Source organism: Hyperolius riggenbachi, chromosome 2, assembly GCF_040937935.1.
Source record: "Hyperolius riggenbachi isolate aHypRig1 chromosome 2, aHypRig1.pri, whole genome shotgun sequence".
Classification (NCBI taxonomy): Eukaryota; Metazoa; Chordata; class Amphibia; order Anura; family Hyperoliidae; genus Hyperolius; species Hyperolius riggenbachi.
The window spans coordinates 559431270-559452120 of NC_090647.1; the positions used below are offsets into that span (position 1 = coordinate 559431270).

Below are 20851 nucleotides of genomic sequence, written 5' to 3' on the forward strand. Positions count from 1 at the left end.
ATTCCTGCTTTTACTGATAGCTAACTCGGTACCACCCTCTACTGCTACTGCTTTCACATGCGATTGTCATTATTATAATTCATCAGTTTAGACTGAATGTTTGCTGGGCGAGAAGTATGTGTATGTTGGAGGGGAGGATTGGGATGCTGGGGCGGCTTGTTATAGGGGGCATTGGGCCATAAAAAAAAACAAATCCGACCCTGACTGGGCTTGAGAGATAATCATCTACATAACAAACCTATAAAACTGTGTATAATCTCTATATTATGCTAGATAATTACATGCTTTCCCTGACTCATCAGGTACCATCTCCAACCTGCAAACTGCACAGACCAGTCTACCCACCAAACCTCCCCTGCCAATCCCGCCCCGCCCCCAGGCATGCGTGCAGCCCGTACCATTCTACTGGAGGGGGGGTCTATCAACTTATCAATTTGTCACCATTGCTAGCCATCATGTTTCTGGATAAATAATTGGATATTTGCAGCACAATATCCTGAAATATCAGTTTAATCCCGAGGAAGGCACACTATTCACAGTGTCAGTAATTATTAGACACACCCGATCTCTTCCTGGAATGGTGCAGCTCACAGGTATATAAGAGCTCAATCGTTGAGTGTTGCCAGTGTGTTGAGCAACAGCTGAAAAGAATGTGTGACGACGTGGACAACAGACCGAAGCAACCAAAGCCACACATGGTTGGGGGGTTTGGCAAGGCGAAGCAAGCTACCCCAGAAGTACAAGAAATCTGTGATAGCGTGAGTATTGCCCCCTTATCAGCAGAATGAAAGGCTTAAGGTGGCCACACACCATACAATTACAAGATCCAATTTATCACCAATTCGATCATTTCAAATGGTTGTCCCGAAAAATCGAGAGCTTGATAAATCCCATCGAATTTCCCATTTTTGTTCTCAATTTTTGGAGATTGGACATGTTGGAAATTTCAGACCAACTTTATCAGGAATTGTATAGTGTGTGATGGATTGTCAACTACTTGATGTACAGTTCCAGATTTTTCCGAGCTTTCAATTATTTTATTCATGACTGGGGAAAAAATGTGTGTGGTACATTGGTCAGGTTTTTGAATTGTTGGCGGGAGGGAGGGAGTTAGTAAAAAAAAAATATAATAAATAAATAGGCATTTTTATTGAAGAAAATTACAAAAACATTTATAAAAAACAAAATAAACACACAGAGAGCTCTGTTGGTGGGGAGAAAAGAGGGCAGGAATCACTTGTGTGCTGCGTTGGATGGCCCTGCAGCGAGGCCTTAAAGCTACAGTGGCCAATTTACAGAAAAATGGCCTGGTCTTTAGGGGGGTTTAACACTGCGGTCCTCAAGTGGTTAAATTATGTGAATTCCATATAAAACTCTATAAAGCAGTGTTGCTGGTGAATTTTTATCAAAGTCGGTTTTGCATCAAAAATGGGCATTTTTGATTTCAAGAAATTTTTCGCAAGAATACTTTGCATTTTCGCAATATGGCAAAAATTCACAAATATTTAAAAAAAAAACATGATTTTTACAGCAAAAACACAAAAACATACTACCGGTATATTTTCACATCAATAATGTGAAAATTTGCAAAAAATCACTATTACAAAATTATTTTTGATTCGAGAAGCCAAGATTAACAGCACCACTCTTGAAGAAAGAGCTCTTTATTCAGACACGTAATTAAAATCACATGCCAGTAAAATGGGCTTAGACGTAGCAACAGCCCGCTGTTTCGAATGCTTCTTTGTCAAGCTGCAAGCTCATAAGCTTATGAGCTTGCAGCTTGATAAAGAAGCATTTGAAACAGTGGGCCGTAGCTGCATCTAAGCCCATTTTACTGGCATGTGATTTTAATTACGTGTCTGAATAAAGAGCTATTTCTTCAAGAGTGGTGCTGCTGATCTTGGTTTCTTGAATCGGCGACCCTTGGGCATCAGGGTCATATCAGCTTTAGCACACTCCGATCTCCATTGGAGTTCTTGGTCTAACACTGTGTGAAAATGATTTTGAATGACAATTTCGCTCAAAAGTCAAATTTAACCACTTCCGGATGGCAGTGATTGAAGTCTAAGCCCTGTGTTGATGCTCTAATGCATGCCAGGGTATAGATTTCACACCACCGCCACTGTGCCTTCTCGCCGCTTTCATCGCTCCCGGCGATCTCATCACTGTCTCCCGGCTGCAGCTCACTTGCCCTGCCGAAACTATGACAGCAGAGCCCTGTGAGACGATTTCATTGGTTCCTGTCACCAATGTAAGCAACTCCCATTGGCTTACATTGATCACACGGTCAGTAGCCAATGAAAGAGGCTCCTGACCGGCTCACAGAGCCGGTCATAGAGATGGCAGAGCGGGTGTGCTGAGGCATGGGTGTGTGGCGTGTATGGAGGTAGGTGCGGGTATGTGTGGCGGTTTCTGTTACCGGTTGTCTCTGGGCCTTAAAGGGGAGCTGTCACGAAAATCTTAAAATTTAAAACACATACAAATAAGAAGTACTTTTCTCCCAGAGTAAAATGAGCCATAAATTACTTTTCTCCTATGTTGCTGTCACTTACAATAAGAAGTAGAAATCTGTTATTACCGACAGATTTTGGACTAGTCCATCTTCTCATAGGGGGTTCTCAGGGTTCTTTTTACTTTTAAAAGCACTTAGTGAATGGCAGTTGCTCCATCACCCTGCCAAAATAGTGTACAGTGAGCAGGGAGGCTGGCCAGCATTTTTGTATACATTTTTTTCAGGGAATGTCTTTATAAAGAATAAAGGCCACACTGAGAATTCCCTATGGAGAGATGGACTAGCCCAAAATCTGTCGGTAATGTCAGATTTCTACTACCTACTGTAAGTGACAGCAACATAGGAGAAAAGTAATTTATGGCTCATTTTACTCTGGAGGAAATGTACTTTTTATTTGTATGCGTGTGTATTTTAAATTTTAAGATTTTTGCGACAGTTCCTCTTTAAGGGGACAGAGCCAGTTGGTACTTAAAGGGGTTCTATGACATGTTTAAAAAAAAACATAAACTAACACTTACCTGGAGCTTCTATCAGCCCCCTGCAGCTGTCATGTCCAGCGCCGTCCTCCTACGATCCTCGGTTCCCCGCCGCCGGTGCTCGCTCCCGCGCGCTCCCGCACTGTATCAAGGGACACTGTGGGGGAGCACTGTAGCAAGGGAAACTGTGGGCAAGCACTGTAGCATGGGATACTGTGGGGAGCACTGTAGCAAGGGACACTGTGGGGGAGCACTGTAGCAAGGGACACTGTGGGGAAGCACTGTAGCAAGGGACACTGTGGGGGAGCACTGTAGCAAGGGACACTGTGGGGGGCACTGTAGCAAGGGACACTGTGGGGGAGCACTGTAGCCAGGGACACTGTGGGGGAGCACTGTAGAAAGGGACACTGTGGGGGAGCACTGTAGAAAGGGACATTGTGGGGGAGCACTGTAGCAAGGGACACTGTGGGGGAGGACTGTAGCAAGGGACACTGTGGGGGAGCACTGTAGCCAGGGACACTGTGGGGGAGCACTGTAGCAAGGGATACTGTGGGGGAGGACTGTAGCAAGAGACACTGTGGGGGAGCACTGTAGCATGGGACACTGTGGGGGGCACTGTAGCAAGGGAAACTATGGAGTAGCACTGTAGCAAGGAACACTTTTTCGGAAGCACTGTAGCAAGGGACACTGTGGGGGAGGACTGTAGCCAGGGACATTGTGTTCATAATCTGTCTACTTATACTTCGGGGGGGGGGGGGATGGGGCTAATCTGGCTACCTATACTTCAGGGGACTAATCTGGCTACCTATACTTCAGGGGACTAATATGGCTACCTACAGGGCCGGAGCTACCATAGGAAAAAATGGGCAATAGCCCCAGGGCCCCAGAGCCTGTAGGGGTCCCCAAGGTGTCCCTCACCCATCTTAACTGTTGCTTTCCAGGGACTCTGCAGAGTCTGTTAAGTTGGGAGGTAATTGGGGGAGGGTCAGCAGCCAGCTCAGGAGCCCAGGAGGGAAATTTGGCTGCAACAAAGGACCTCTAATGGCGCTTTTTGGTCTGAGGCTTGGGGGGCCCCCAGGCTGATTTTGCCCTAGGGCCCAATTGTTACTTGAACCGGCCCTGGCTACTTATACTTTCGTTGGCTAATCTGGCTCTATATATATATGTATGTATATATATATATATATATATATATATATATATATATCGGGGAAGGGCCCCAATCTGGCTCCCTATATCTGGGGGCCTAAACTGGCTACCTATACTTTGGGGGTGGGGTCAATCTGGCTACCTACAGTGGGTTGCAAATGTATTCGGCCCTCTTGAAGTTTTCCACATTTTGTCACATTACTGCCACAAACATGCATCAATTTTATTGAAATTCCACGTGAATGACCAATACAAAGTGGTGTACATGTGAGAAGTGGATCGAAAATCATACATCATTCCAAACATTTTTTACAAATAAATAACTGCAAAGTGGGATGTGCGTAATTATTCGGCCCCCTGAGTCAATACTTTGTAGAACCATCTTTTGCTGCAATTACAGCTGCCAGTCTTTTAGGGTATGTCTCTACCAGCTTTGCACATCCAGAGACTGAAATTCTTGCCCATTCTTCTTTGCAAAACAGCTCCAGCTCAGTCAGATTAAATGGACAGCGTTTGTGAACAGCAGTTTTCAGATCTTGCCACAGATTCTCGATTGGATTTAGATCTGGACTTTGACTGGGCCATTCTAACACATAGATATGTTTTGTTTTAAACCATTCCATTGTTGCCCTGGCTTTATGTTTAGGGTCATTGTCCTGCTTGAAGGTGAACCTCCACCCCAGTCTCAAGTCTTTTGCAGTCTCCAAGAGGTTTTCTTCCAAGTTTGCCCTGTATTTGGCTCCATCCATCTTCCCATCAACTATATATAAATACTAAATAATAATAATAATAATAATAACTCTGACCAGCTTCCCTGTCCCTGCTGAAGAGAAGCACCCCCAGAGCATGATGCTGCCACCACCATATTTGACAGTGGGGACGGTGTGTTCAGAGTGATGTGTAGTGTTAGTTTTCCGCCACACAGCGTTTTGCATTTTGGCCAAAAAGTTCCATTTTGGTCTCAACTGACCAGAGCACCTTCTTCCACATGGTTGCTGTGTCCCCCACATGGCTTGTGGCAAACTGCAAATGGGACTTCTTATGCTTTCTGTTAACAATGCCTTTTTTCTTGCCACTCTTCCATAAAGGCCAACTTTGTACAGTGCATGACCAATAGTTGTCCTATGGACAGATTCCCCCACCTGAGCTGTAGATCTCTGCAGCTCGTCCAGAGTCACCATGGGCCTCTTGACTGCATTTCTGATCAGCGCTCTCCTTGTTCAGCCTGTGAGTTTAGGTGGATGGCCTTTTCTTGGTAAGTTTACAGTTGTGCCATACTCCTTCCATTTCTGAATGATCGCTTGAACAGTGCTCCCTGGGATGTTCAAGGCTTTGGAAATCTTTTTGTAGCCTAAGCCTGCTTTAAATTTCTCAATAACTTGATCCCTGACCTGTCTGGTGTGTTCTTTGGACTTCACGGTGTTGTTGCTCCCAATATTCTCTTAGACAACCTCTGAGGCCCTCACAGAGCAGCTGTATTTGTACTGACATTAGATTACACACATGTGCACTCTATTTAGTCATTAGCACTCATCAGGCAATGTCTATAGGCAACTGACTACACTCAGATCAAAGGGGGGCAAATAATTATGCACACACCACTTTGCAGATATTGATTTGTAAAAAATGTTTGGAATCATGTATAATTTTCGTTCCACTTCTCATGTGTACACCACTTTGTGTTGGTCTTTCATGTGGAATTCCAATAAAATTGATGCATGTTTGTGGCAGTAATATGACAAAATGTGGAAAACTTCAAGGGGGCCGAATACTTTTGCAACCCACTGTATATGTCAGGTGGATAGTCTGATTACCTATACGTTAAGAGGCTAATTTAGGTACCCATACTTCAGGGGGTAATCTGGCTACTTACACTGCAGAGGGCTAATCTGGCTGCCTATACATCAGGGTGGGTGCTAATCTGGTCTAATTTCTCATAGTGGGTCCCAGTCCTTACACAGTTTCAGTGTTTAGAGGCTCACTGCAGCATCCAGAGACACGTTGCAGAGGCTAGTTGCTGCAAGCAATGTTCCCATGTGACATCACATGGGCGTCAGAATCTTATCAGAATTACACTTGTTCTTGGCAAGCTTTGCTTCATATTGTGTAAAATGTTGCTTGTCCTGTCATGTATTTGTGACTATGAGGAGAAAATACAATGTAAGAAACGCCTCTCTAGCACGCTATAAATGTATCTAAATGCAGTCGCTTTTTTCTCTTGTAAAGTCGGACCTCGTTCCATTAAGGCTACTTTCACACGTATTGCATTTCATAGCATTACGATACTCTCCCTCACCGTAGCTCGTTGAGAGGGCAATGTAAGTCTATGGAGACTTACAGACTAAAACGATGCAATTTGGTACAAAAGAAGTAGCAAAGTTGATGCAAGCTCATGCAAACTGCGTCGCTGCATGATCTGTGCCTACCGCATGGATCATGCAAGTCTATGGCGATGTGGTAAGCATGCAGGAACAATTACGGTAGAGGCATGGCGCACATGCACAGATCGACAGCAATCCAGTGATGTACTTCCTGTCCAGGGCAACACATACTACCCTGTTGGCACAACAGGGTAAAATGCATGGGGGAATGGTGCGGTGCAATCAGAACAGTACAAGATAACGTATGTCTGGCTGATGGCAAATGTAATCATTGCTGGCTAAAGCTCTCTGAAGGCAAGTTTCTTCACTCTGGCCAGTCCTCCTTTTCTCTTAAAGTGACTCAGCTGTTGCCAGGGTTATGGATATGTTCAGCAGAGGAAGGGAGGAGGGAGAGAGAACAGGAAGCAGAATCAAAACAGAGTGTCTTCTGCCTTTGTCGATGCCTTTGCCAATACAGAGATAAGGAAGCTTCTTCTGCCCTCTTCAGTGAAAGTATACCGTTTTTCCACACAGAGAATGTGTGGGATTGCTTTCAAATGTTCTTTTATGTAACTGTAGTTACTGAAATTTTAGCTTTGGGTGTATAGGACCACTTAAAGGGGTGCACACTTGAGGCGTGAGAAATTGCTTGTATTTTGCCGCAATTGCATTTGTGTGCTTTTACTCCATTTTGGAAATCATTTGGCTGCATTTTTAGCAAATAACAGAAAAATAAATTGATTTTGAAATGCTCGCAGCATGCAAAAAAAGCTGAACGGAGATAGTTTTTTCTGCAACACAGACAGAAAAATGGAAAACGCAAAATATTCGCAAATCACGAGCGGCCCATAGGAGTACATTGCACGTGTGGCTCACAGCAGAAACGTCCCATCCTCCTGCCACCATTCATTATACAGGACAGGGCAGTTTATTATTATTTATTGTATTTATAAAGCGCCAACATATTACACAGATGCAGAAGAGTACAATGACCTGCTCCAGCGCCAGGTCCTCTCCTCTTCTGCACTTCAGCCTATTACCCTGCAGTAGCATCTCTCCGTAGACTCCCGATGTCACATGATATACATTGGGAGCCTATAGAGAGACACTACCGCATGGTGATAGGCTGCAATGCTGAAGACGAGAGGGCCTGGGAATGGACCGGGTTACTGTGCGCCGCTGCAGCTACTCTGCATACTAAGATGTCGCCAGCCTCCCCACTAGATTTTGCCACCTGATGATTCAGGTAGCTTCATGGTAGAGCCGGCACTGATTCTAATTTTTTCTATAAATAAACATTATGGGAAAGTTTATAAAAGTCAGATACCTGTTGCAGCAGATGACTGCAGTGGAGGGATAAGGGCAGACTTCCCTTTCCTCTGACATCATCCCTGGCTCGCTTTTGACTGTCAGCTCAAGCAAGTTCAGACTGGATTCATACAGAGGGAGGGAGATGGAGAAACCAATCAACAGCCACACCAGATATTTTACATTATTTTATTGTAAAAGCTCAAATGTGTTTTGATTAAAACAAAAATACAGCATATGCATTCAATTATGAAATCTAAGCCTCATCCCTAGCTAGGTTTCCCAGGCACATTCAGATTTACCCCCTGCAGTCAGATCAGATCTAGAGGTGTACAGTGGGCTGCTGGCTAGACACGTAGAACAATGATACCATGGTGGTGAAGAGCCTAAAGGTGGCAATATACCCAGACAAGTAGAACAATGGTACCATGGTGGTGAAGAGCCTAAAGATGGCCATACACCCAGACAAGCAGAACAATGATACCATGGTGGTGAAGAGCCTAAAGGTGGCCATACACCCAGACAAGTAGAACAATGATACCATGGTGGTGAAGAGCCTAAAGATGGCCATACACCCAGACACGTAGAACAATGATACCATGGTGGTGAAGAGCCTAAAGGTGGCCATACACCCAGACACGTAGAACAATGATACCATGGTGGTGAAGAGCCTAAAGATGGCCATACACCCAGACAAGCAGAACAATGATACCATGGTGGTGAAGAGCCTAAAGGTGGCCACACACCCAGACAAGTAGAACAATGATACCATGGTGGTGAAGAGCCTAAAGGTGGCCATACACCCAGACACGTAGAACAATGATACCATGGTGGTGAAGAGCCTAAAGGTGGCCATACACCCAGACAAGTAGAACAATGATACCATGGTGGTGAGGAGCCTAAAGGTGGACAAACACCCAGACAAGTAGAACAATGATACCATGGTGGTGAAGAGCCTAAAGGTGGCCATACACCCAGACAAGTAGAACAATGATACCATGGTGGTGAAGAGCCTAAAGGTGGCCATACATCTCCAGACTTGGCGGCCGATCGACCATCCGATTCGATAATTATTATTTACCCAGATGACAATTGGTGCTACCAAGCCAAAATCAGTTGCATGTATCGATCGAACATACTGCAAGATACCGGGCCATCTTGGTTGATTGGACGTGTGGTAGTAAAGGCTGAGCGATATCGGGATGGGCGTTAAATGTGGCAAAACCCGTGGTACTGCCCCCTAGTGTATGCAGTGTGTATAGCGCTAACAGAAGAACTGGAGATTCTGAAGACGGATGGGCACAGTGCGGTGGGCGACACAGGACAGGTGATGTATAAATGCACACAAGGGTGTTGCAAAGGACTTGTTCGATTCCCCAGAGATTTCATGCTGAAATGAATCAGGGTCCGCCTGCGTTATAAGGGCAGCTGATAGATCTCTCTCTAATCAGACTCAATCAGAGAGAGATTTGTTCCTTGGTCAAACTCGAATTTGCCCATCATGGCCACCTTTATTACACTCACAGGAGCACAATTAAATAAATGCTATGTGGTGTAGCTAAGAAGTTGTGGGCTCCAGTGCAAGTTTTACATTGTACCCACCAAGCACTATATACATAACAATTGATATGGCAAACCAAAACCTGCCAAGGACAACACAGTGCCAGAGTTGCAAGCAGGGGATCGGAAACAGTGTGTTAATGATAACTACCAGGCCCGGATTTACATCACAGGAGCCTATAGGTACAGATGTCCTGGCACCTTAGACTTTGCCCAACATGAACCTACAAACTCCCACTAAACTGCACTACATGTGTGCTGACTGTCCCAGCTGTCACTTTCCCCCTACTTCCCCTGCCTGTCATGTAGCTACAGGTGTCCCTTAGCATTAGGTAGCCATAGGTACCCTCACTATTAGGTAGCTAGAGGTGTTCCTGACTCAAGGTAGATCCCGTGAGTTAAATGCAGAGAGCAGAGCGAGTAACCTCTCATTTACACTCTGCTCAGGACTCTGCACAGGGAAGGAGGCGCACTGAGAGTGAGCTGCCTTTCCATCATCAGTGCCTGTAGGCACATGCCTACAGTGCCTTATAGTGAATCCAGCCTTGATAACTACTAATTAAAGCATCTATAGAACTGAATATTATCAGCACAGGACCAATAAAGGGGTTGATTCACTATAATAAATAGCGTGCCTTATCAGAGTTAACATGCCTTATCAGAGTTAGTGTGCCTTATCAGAATTAACGTGCCTGATCAGAGTTAGCGTTCCTTATCAGAGTTGGCGTGCCTTATCAGAGTTAACATGCCTAATCAGAGTTAGTGTGCCTTATCAGAGTGTAACGATGGGTGTCAACACGCAGAGAGAATCTGATTACTGGTGATCTGCAGAATCACCCGTAATGCAGATATACACCAGATTATGGATGATCTGCAGTATCACCAATAATCCAGGTATGTCTAACCTCTGGACACCAGTATAATGTGAGTGTTTGGTGTAACAGTACAACTCTGAGCATAGACCACCAGAGACCCCGGTGGCCTGAGTGACTTGAGGAATACTCCCCTGACTGTGGGGAATATTCCTGTAGCCTGAGGACTCCCTAGAAGAGGGACCCAGGCTTGGTTGCAGGAAGCCCTGCTGCTAATATGAACAGACTTGCCCTAACTAGGTGTGAGGGCCTATTCTCTATGCCCTGGAACCGGGTTAAGGCAAATACACATACAATACAATCCTAGCTCTGGGTGTGAGGTCCGTGATCACAACACCCTGGAACTAGCCTACAGAATACCCTAGTCTTGGGTGTGAGGTCTGTGATCACAACACCCCGGAACTAGTCTAGAGCATAACATAGAACTGACACAGTATCCTAGTCTTGGGTGTGAGGTCCGTAGTCACAACACCCCGGAACTAGTCTAGAGCATAACATAGAATTGACACAGTATCCTAGTCTTGGGTGTGAGGTCCATAGTCACAACACCCTGGAACTAGTCTAGAGCATAACATAGAACTGACACAGTATCCTAGTCTTGGGTGTGAGGTCCGTAGTCACAACATCCTGGAACTGGTCTAGAGCATAACATAGAACTGACACAGTATCCTAGTCTTGGGTGTGAGGTCCGTAGTCACAACACCCTGGAACTGGTCTAGAGCATAACATAGAACTGACACAGTATCCTAGTCTTGGGTATGAGGTCCGTAGTCACAACACCCTGGAACTGGTCTAGAGCATAACATAGAACTGACACAGTATCCTAGTCTTGGGTGTGAGGTCCGTAGTCACAACACCCTGGAACTGGTCTAGAGCATAACATAGAACTGACACAGTATCCTAGTCTTGGGTATGAGGTCCGTAGTCACAACACCCCGGAACTAGTCTAGAGCATAACATAGAACTGACACAGTATCCTAGTCTTGGGTGTGAGGTCCGTAGTCACAACACCCCGGAACTAGTCTAGAGCATAACATAGAATTGACACAGTATCCTAGTCTTGGGTGTGAGGTCCATAGTCACAACACCCTGGAACTAGTCTAGAGCATAACATAGAACTGACACAGTATCCTAGTCTTGGGTGTGAGGTCCGTAGTCACAACACCCTGGAACTGGTCTAGAGCATAACATAGAACTGACACAGTATCCTAGTCTTGGGTATGAGGTCCGTAGTCACAACACCCCGGAACTAGTCTAGAGCATAACATAGAACTGACACAGTATCCTAGTCTTGGGTGTGAGGTCCGTAGTCACAACACCCCGGAACTAGTCTAGAGCATAACATAGAATTGACACAGTATCCTAGTCTTGGGTGTGAGGTCCATAGTCACAACACCCTGGAACTAGTCTAGAGCATAACATAGAACTGACACAGTATCCTAGTCTTGGGTGTGAGGTCCGTAGTCACAACATCCTGGAACTGGTCTAGAGCATAACATAGAATTGACACAGTATCCTAGTCTTGGGTGTGAGGTCCATAGTCACAACACCCCGGAACTAGTCTAGAGCATAACATAGAGTTGACACAGTATCCTAGTCTTGGGTGTGAGGTCCATAGTCACAACACCCTGGAACTAGTCTAGAGCATAACATAGAACTGACACAGTATCCTAGTCTTGGGTGTGAGGTCCGTAGTCACAACATCCTGGAACTGGTCTAGAGCATAACATAGAACTGACACAGTATCCTAGTCTTGGGTGTGAGGTCCGTAGTCACAACATCCTGGAACTGGTCTAGAGCATAACATAGAACTGACACAGTATCCTAGTCTTGGGTGTGAGGTCCGTAGTCACAACACCCTGGAACTGGTCTAGAGCATAACATAGAACTGAAACAGTATCCTAGTCTTGGGTGTGAGGTCCGTAGTCACAACACCCTGGAACTGGTCTAGAGCATAACAGTAAAGCCACAAGAGTAATCTAGCTCAGTGTGAATCCCCAGGTCCACCTGGCTCTTAACACACTGTAGGATCTGACTGTGGTCTGTGTGCCAACACATAAGCATTCGCAACGGCAGACAACGTGAGACTGAAGGACAAGCAGCTATATAGTGCAGCGCAGATCAGCGCCGCCCAGTCCCCTTCAGCCAACCGCCGTTCGCTCTGGGATCAGCTGACCAGTAGAGTCAGCTGACCCCTTTCTGCTTCCCATAAAGCTTCTGCCTCTCGGCGTGCACGCACGCTATGTGCACAGGAAGGCTGAACCACATCAGACACATGTCGGCGCGCAGAAACCGCCGGGCTGAACGCGGAACTAGCCGCCGCGCCGTCAGAGCATGCGGCGGCTTTTCCACAATCCTTCACACAGAGTTAGTGTGCCTTATCAGAGTAAGGCTGCCCAATATGCTGCCTGTCAAGTTTCCTGTCAAGTGACAGGCAGCCTTTTGGACAAATCAAAGTGTGGGGATAATGTCCTTTAAAGTGATTGGACCCGCAGGGGCTCAGGGCAGGACAAGTGGAGCTCTCATCATTGCCAATTAGCAGGCATAAGTTCGTAGCGCTCGCTATGCTACTCTGATAAGGCATGTTAACTCTGAAAAGGCACGCTTTTTGTTATAGTGAATCAACCCCAAAGAGCCAATTCTATGGTTGAGGGTGGGCCCCTCTGGCACAAGGGCCCAGATGTGGCCGCTACCTCTGAGCCCCACTGGTTATGTATTGCATTAAAAAAAATCCATCCAAGTCTTTTTTGGTTAGGCACATATTCTTTGAGACTCCAAGCTCAGTAATTGAACCCCATAGGCCTTATTGCTGGTATGTGGAGAATCTGGGTTTGTATTTCACTTCCTGTAAATCTGACCCACATGGGCATCTTGTCTTCTTCAGGTGAGACCGGATTTTGAGAAGAAGTCTGGAGTGAACTGCGGGAATCTGACGGCCATATTGTACAGGACGCAGGTTGTTGCCGGCACAATATACCTCATCAAGGTAAGTGATTTATAGACTGATTTATTAACTAGACTAATAGTTTCTTTCAATAGATATGGGTATAACTTCATCATTTTGATCAAATGTGCCTTTGCGGGTAATTACAATGTGGCATAACACAATAAAACTTTCTCTAGATGCTTTAATGTCCATACAGGTGTGATTCTTACACAGATGAAATTACTTGTGGACAAAAGCAAGACCCCCTCAGGTCATAAAATAGCATTATTAGGCGCTGCTGTCTGTGCATAACTAATTTGATTTGTGATTTGACAAGAAAAAAAAAACAAAGCTCTTCTGTGGTTAATCAGAGCTAAATAAATTAAAGGTAAAAAATAGTTAAAATCAAGCTCAGCGTATTCAAAATATACCAAAAACTTTATTATGAGCAACCACTAGCTCAAGACGAAAACCACATACAAACCACATTAAAACCAGCTAAATCTCCACAAGAGTGACTAAGAGGTTGAAATTTCACATATGGCAATTCAATTTACTCATCAAACCACACACTTGTTATGTATTGTGGTCTGTTGCAGTTGTAGCCAATCCTGCCACCATGATTATTCAGTACCTGTGCAAAGTGACCCAGCTAACACAGCTACACCTACAGGTGCACTACACAGTTCTGCAGAGATCTGATCAGCACACAAATCAAACTTAAGGTGACCATACACTTACAGATTTGCAGCAGATTCGACCATCAGATAGATTTCTCTCAGATGCCTATCAGGTCAAATCTGACAGGAATGTATCTGATGAGTGTCACACAGTAGGAATTGAATTTCAATAGATTTCAGTATGAAATCTATTGAAATTCGATTGAAATGCAGTGTTGCACCATTCGTTTCAATGCAACCCTATGGGCCATCGATCGGCTGCCGGCAGATTTTCCGTCCGGACTGATTGATCAAATCGATCAAAATTGGCCGAAAATCGATCGATCTGCTGATCGATCATGCTTTCTGCTGCATCGAATTCTAGCCGATTCAATCAAAACAGTCGAATCGGCCGTCTATCGATGGCTAAAATCGACCAGTGTATGGGCCCCTTTAGAGAGTGATCACAGCCATAGCTAATGTCCTGTTTGTATAGGAGCACTTTACTGTGTAATGTTTCTGCACCTTGTTTAATGTTTCTTGCACCGTACAATGCTGCAGATTTGATACTTACCCAGTGCTTGCTCCAGTCCCATAAGCTCGTCTGAGTCCCACGCCGTTCTCTTGCGGTCTGCCGTTCAGCCGTAATCAGCCCCAGTAACAGGCTCAGTCATGTCCAGTCGGGGTCTTTTGCGCATGCACGACCTCCCGCACATGCGCAGTAGATCTGGACTGACGCGACTGAGCCTGTTACTGGGGCTGATTACAGCTGAACGGCAGACCGTGGGAGCCTGGGAGGATGGCGTGGGACCCAGACGAGCTTATGGGGCTGGAGCAAGCACTGGATAAGCATCAAATCTGCAGCATTGTACATCTCTGGTTTCCTTTAAGGGAGACAATGGGTTAAAGGTGGCCACACATCCCTCGACTTGGCGGCCAATTGACCATCCGATACGATAATTATTATTGAATCAGATGAAAATCGTTTCTGCCAAAAGCATGCCTGATCAACAATGTGACCAATTTCGGGCCGAAATTGGTGGCCTGGTCTCATTTGTCAGAATTAATTAAACATGGCTAAAATGCTACACATTTACTTATTTGTCACATTTTACTGGATGTTTAGGGCCTTTTTCCACTAGAGGAGCTTACGATTGCTGAATCGCAAAATCGCAAATCGCTAGCGATTTTAAAATCGCTAGGGTTTGCTAAATAACATAGGAATCGCGGGAGGTTATTTACACTACCGCGATTCAATTTTTACTAAAGCGCGATCGCACCGTGGAGCGGTTATTGCAGCGATTTGGCTATGCCATGCAGTGCATAGCAAAATCGCAATCACCGGGGAAAAAAAGGACTTTGCTGAATCGCAATCGCTAGTGTTTATTTTACCCTTAAACATAGCAAACTATGAATTGTAGCACTCTATAGAACATATAACAGATTTCAACTCACTTGGAGCATACACCAAAAGGCTTGGAGCAAATCTGTTTGCAATGTTTCTTTGAGGATGCAACTCGGAATCATGCTGGGCTTAGGGTGCCATTGCTGTGTGTATCTGGCTCTTCTGTAAAAAGCATTTGTTTTGCTTGTGTTGTGAGGAATTTTTTTAAGTTTTCCCAAGAGAAACAAACTAAACTATATTCTCAAAACACTTCTGTGCACCTTTCTTCGGATTTAAAGGGAAACTCCACTGAGCATGATGATAGCTTGACAGCCGTGACACATGAGATAGGGTTTAGGTACCAGGAAGGCGTCCTGACTTGAACATTGTAATGAAGAGACATTAACCACTTCAGCCCGCGGGTTGTTTTCACCTTATGGACGAGAGTTATTTTCACATTTCAGCGCTTCTCCCATTCTTTCCCCAATAACTTTATCACTACTTATCACAACGAAATGATATTTACCTTGTTTTTTTCCAGCACCAATTAGGCTTTCTTTGGGTGGTACATTATGCTAAGAATTATTTTATTCTAAATGCATTTTAATGGGAATAATAAGAAAAAAATTGAAAAAATGCATTATTTCCTAGTTTTTGGCCATCATAGTTTTAAAATAAAACGTTCTTCTGTGGATAAAAGTCACACATTTTATTTGCCCATTTGTTCCAGTTATTGCAATGTTAAAATTATATCCCTAGTACAATTTATGGTGAAAATATTTTATTTGGAAATAAAGGTGCGTTTTTTCAGCTTTACACCCATCACTAATCACATGCCCATAATTTAAAAATAATATACCCTCTTGACAGACATATTAAAACATTTTTTTGTAAGATCAATTTCCTGTTACTGAAAGTGCTGGGATGCAGTTGTGGCTGGTACTGATGGTGCCACCAAGGATTATGTTTAGGGAGTAGTTGCTTTGTTACTTTGTAGTTGATTTTGGTTATTGGGGAACCCTTTACGAATAAGCAATTCTAGAGGAAATCAAGAAGGGGCAAGTACTTTTTTTCATACCGGTGTAATAATACACTGCCAGTTGCCTCTCAGGCCTGGATTGTACATGCATTGTTGATCAGTAGGAAAGTTGTATGTTATAAAGTACACAGTTTATTTAAAGGCCACATAAAAAAATAAAATAAAAAAATAAAATAAAAAAAATGTACATACTCACCTAAAAAGAGAGTAGGCTCTGTATCCCCTCTTAGTCTCCTCATTCCCCCGCTGCCCCGTTCCAGTTTTCTCCAGCTGCATCTTTGGATCTCCTTGGAAAGCTTTGGAAGTACCGTATTTTTCGGACTATAAGACGCTCCTGAAAAAAAAAAGAATAAACTAAACCCGGTGTGTCCATGGTGCAGGGGTATCTTGTAGATATTCTCCCCCTCCTAAACATGGCAAAGGCTATGGTGCTATGACTAAGGATCATTGTGCTTCTGAAACATGTTAGCTACACGGTGCTGCTGATTTTATGTGACTCAATAAAGGTTACAATATTCAAGGGACATTGTGCAGGACCTCACTTCTTCTACTCTGCAAGGCAAAGGCACTTGGTTTCGGACTTGGAACTCAACCCAGCTCCACCACTATAAGCATAGATGGAATGTCACCATTGTCATTGTGCTTGGCTTTGTAATACCTGTGCAGCGAGAATTCCTCTCTTGCTACTTACTGTATTTTTTGGACTATAAGACTCGCTTTTTCTCCCCCAAAAGTGGGGGTAAAAGTCACTGCGTCTTATAGTGCAAATGCAGGGAGTTCCTGACTTGTGATTTTCTGCCAATATGAACCTCCAACCTGCCCCAATGTTGTGGACACCCTGTACTGTGCCCATGCAGAGGAGGACACATGGGGACAAATGGAGGACACAGGGGGGACACAAAGGGGCATAGAGGAGGACACAAGGGAGACACCAATGGGCATAGAGGAGGACACACACACACACACACATGAGAGGTAAGCTGTGCAGTCTTAAGTCACCCCATGGGCATAACTGCTGGGGGGCCGCGGGCAGTTAAGTATCTTGCCTCATGGGTATTACTGCCAGGTGGGTCTGCAGGCTGTTAAGTCTATCTTGCCCACATAAATTAATGCAGGGGGCGTCCTGGGCAATTAAGTAGTAAAAGAGGAATTCTCACTGCACTGGTACTACAGTTTGGGGGGCCATGAGGGGTGCCAGGGAGACAGCATGGGAGGATCGGGACACCTGGCGCCGGACTGAATATGTATTATTTGGTCCATAAGACGCACTGGGTTTTTCCCCCACTTTTATGGCAGAAAAAGTGCATCTTATGGTTCAAAAAATACGGTACTCAGGTCTCCAAGTACTTCCAAAGATGCGCAGCTTCGTACTGTGCACACCGAGTCCACGCTTGCACACGTGCAGAACGGAGACCAGAGTACTTCCAAAGCCTTCCAAGGAGACATGAAGACTTCCTTGGCATTGAAATTGGATTGTTGTCATGGAAGTCTGGGGGTGGAACGAGGGCACGGAGAAGGGACCAGGATGGCTCAAAGGGATCCAGTGCCTTCCCTCTTCTTAGGTGAGTATGAAACTATTTTTTAAGGTGGTTGATATCCTTTAAGAGCATGTTCATACTAAGTTTGGACTTACTGCCCAGACAATTGTATGGACATGTTCAGATCCATCCCTGCGTTGTTGGCTAACGTGTGCAAACGTATGTTCCCATTCTTCATGAATCATGCTATGATTATTACATGCGCCTTTTATTGCATAAACCACTTGCGTACCAGCAGTCTGTGGCCTCTTAAAGGGACACTTAAGCAAGTATTAAAAAATCTGTTTTACTCACCTGGGGCTTCTACCAGCCCCCTGCAGCTGTCCTGTGCCCTTGCAATCACGGAGCCTCCGGTCCCCCACCGCCAGCTAGTTTCATTTTTGCTGACAGGCCCTGATGGGGAGTCGGCGGGCTTTCTGCACCTGCGCAGGCCTGGTCACTCGTATCTTTCTTCATGTTCCCGTCCTCAATAGCATCCTGCACAGGCGCACAACGCTATTGTGGATGGGAACGCGAAGAAAAATACGCATGGCCAAGCCTGTCAGGCCTGTAAGCGAAAATGAAACTAGCTAGCGGTGGGGGACTGGAGGCTCCGTAAGTGACTGCGAGGGCACGGGGCGGCTGGTAGAAGCCCCAGGAAAGTAAGACTGATGTTTTTATTCCTGGCTTAAGTGTCCCTGTAAGGACCAGAGACTGCTGTTACCAAAAAACTGGGATTACCGACGAATTGCCATGGACCCGCCGCTTTTACTGGTCACGCTGCTCTCCCATTGCTGCAGGTCCCTCTCTCTGCCGTCGCTATGACTCTACAGCTCTGTGAGACGGTCAGGAACCGATTTCATTGGCCCCTGACCCTGTCCAGCAATGTAAGCCAATGGGATTGGCTCACAGTAATCACAGGGTCAGAAGCCAATGAAATCGGTTTCTGACCGGCTCATAGAGCTCTGGCGTCATAGCAACAGCAGAGCAAGGGGCTTGCGGTGAGGGAGAAATTGACGGAAGCGGCAAGAGCAGTGGGACCACACGACGCGGTAAATGAAATCTACGCCAAGGCAGGATTAGGCAGCCACAAACTGGGCGTAGATCTCAATTACCGCGGTCCGAAAGCGATTAAGTCCATGTTGTAGTGCAGGCATTATGCGATGCACACAGAGTGACTGTAGCCTAAGTCTTTGTAGCAGAGGAGCTTACACTCTAATATTCCAGTAACATCATTATTAATATAAATGAAGGCAATAATAAAGATACTGTCAGCAGTACATAAAGCTGTACGTTTGATTTGTGTGCTGAACGTTTGTCTTTTCTCTCTACAGGTTACATATGGAGACAATAAGTGCGCCCATCTGAAGGTGTTTAAGCCGCTGCCCCAGACAGACGAGCCAGTCTCTCTGCAAGACTTCAAGCTGGATAAGACTGAAGAGGATGAGCTAGAGCCTTAAAGAGAATCTGTACTGTCTGATTTGTACAATAAAAAACATACCAATCGAGTCACTGTGGATCCCTATTTGCGGTTCCCACCACTTCCCGCCGCGATCCTGGCTTTTAATCACCAGTTTTAGGCAGTGTTTACAAACAAAAGACAAAAGGCCGCTAACCAGAAAGTGATGTTTGTGTCTATATATATATATACCGTATATACTCGCAAGCAAGCCGACCCGCATGTAAGCCGACCCCCCAACTTTTACCTGACAAACCAGGAAAAAATGATTGACCCCCATATAAGCCGGGGGTAGGAAATGCTGGCCGCGTGATCCCCCCAGTGTGTCCCAGTATAGCTAGTATAGTGCCCAGTAGAGCTACTATAGTGCCCAGTATGGGTAGGTAGTCCCCCAGTATAGCTAGTAAAGTGCCCCAGTATAGCTAGTATAGTGCCCAGTATAGGTAGTCTAGTGCCCAGTATAGCTAGCATAGTGCCCCAGTATAGCTAGTATAGTGCCCCAGTATAGCTAGCATAGTGCCCAGTATAGCTAGTATCGTGCCCAGTATGGGTAGGTAGTGCCCCAGTATAGTGCCCAGTATGGCTAGTATAGTGCCCCAGTATGGCTAGCATAGTGCCCCAGTATAGCTAGTATAGTGCCCCAGTATAGCTAGCATAGTGCCCGTATGAGTAGGTGGGTGGGTGGGTAGTGCCCCTCCCCGCTCCACCAGCGGCCGCCGCTGCTATTATCTTAGGCAGCAGCTTCCTCTATTCCCCTGTCCTGCTCCGGCGGTAACTAATTCACAGCAGCGCGCCCCTCGGCGCTGCTGTGTGATGACGGAGGAAACCATAGAGAGCGGTTCCCATAGTAACGGTGATACATATCGCCGCTACAGGAAGCCGCTCTCTATGGTTTCCTCCGTCATCACACAGCAGCGCCGAGGGGCGCGCTGCTGTGAATTAGTTACCGCCGGAGCAGGACAGGGGAATAGAGGAAGCGGCGCCGCCTAAGGTAATAGCAGCGGCGGCCGCGGGGGGAGCGGGGAGGGGCACCACCTACCCATACTGGCACTGTGGCACATGACTCACAAGCAAGCCGACCCCCCAACTTTTGGGCCACTTTTGGGGGGTGAAAAATTCGGCTTGCTTGCGAGTATATACGGTATATATATCATGTTACAGTTTACTACAAGTTTTTATTACATAGGGAATTCTGCACTCCAGTCTGGGATTAGAATGTGACAGGCAGCAACTCCTTCCCTCTCAGCCTCACAAACTCAGAAAACTGAGAGCAGAGACCTGTCTGTGAGGGATAAACAAACTATACACACACAGAGCCTGCAGGGGGCATGGAGGGGGCATGCATAACTTCTCCCTATGACAGCAGCAGCAGCACATTCCTCTCTGGCTCGACAAGGCTTGACAAATAAAAGAAGATTAGATACATTACGGAGACAGGGCAACTAGAAAAGGCTGCAGTAATCCAGACCACATTAGAACAGGTATAGGAACTTATAGGATAAAAGAAATAAGGCTGAAGATTTTGTTACAGAGTCTCTTTAAAGGAATCCTGAATTGAGATACATGCAGGTGGCCATCGCTGATCCCTCATGAAAATGCCAGATGCCTGGCTGTTGTGTTTATCCTC

At 45.5% G+C, this 20851-nt stretch overlaps 1 protein-coding gene across 1 annotated transcript; it reads left to right on the plus strand.

The window, feature by feature from the left end:
* Positions 1 to 606: 606 nt before the first annotated feature.
* On the plus strand, positions 607 to 19273 carry LOC137545146 (cystatin-A-like). The gene is made up of 3 exons (XM_068266257.1): positions 607 to 758; positions 13125 to 13226; positions 19100 to 19273. Exons 1-3 carry the CDS (start codon positions 651 to 653, stop codon positions 19223 to 19225), a joined length of 336 nt encoding a protein of 111 aa, XP_068122358.1. The 5' UTR covers positions 607 to 650; the 3' UTR covers positions 19226 to 19273.
* The last annotated feature ends 1578 nt before the right edge of the window (positions 19274 to 20851 follow it).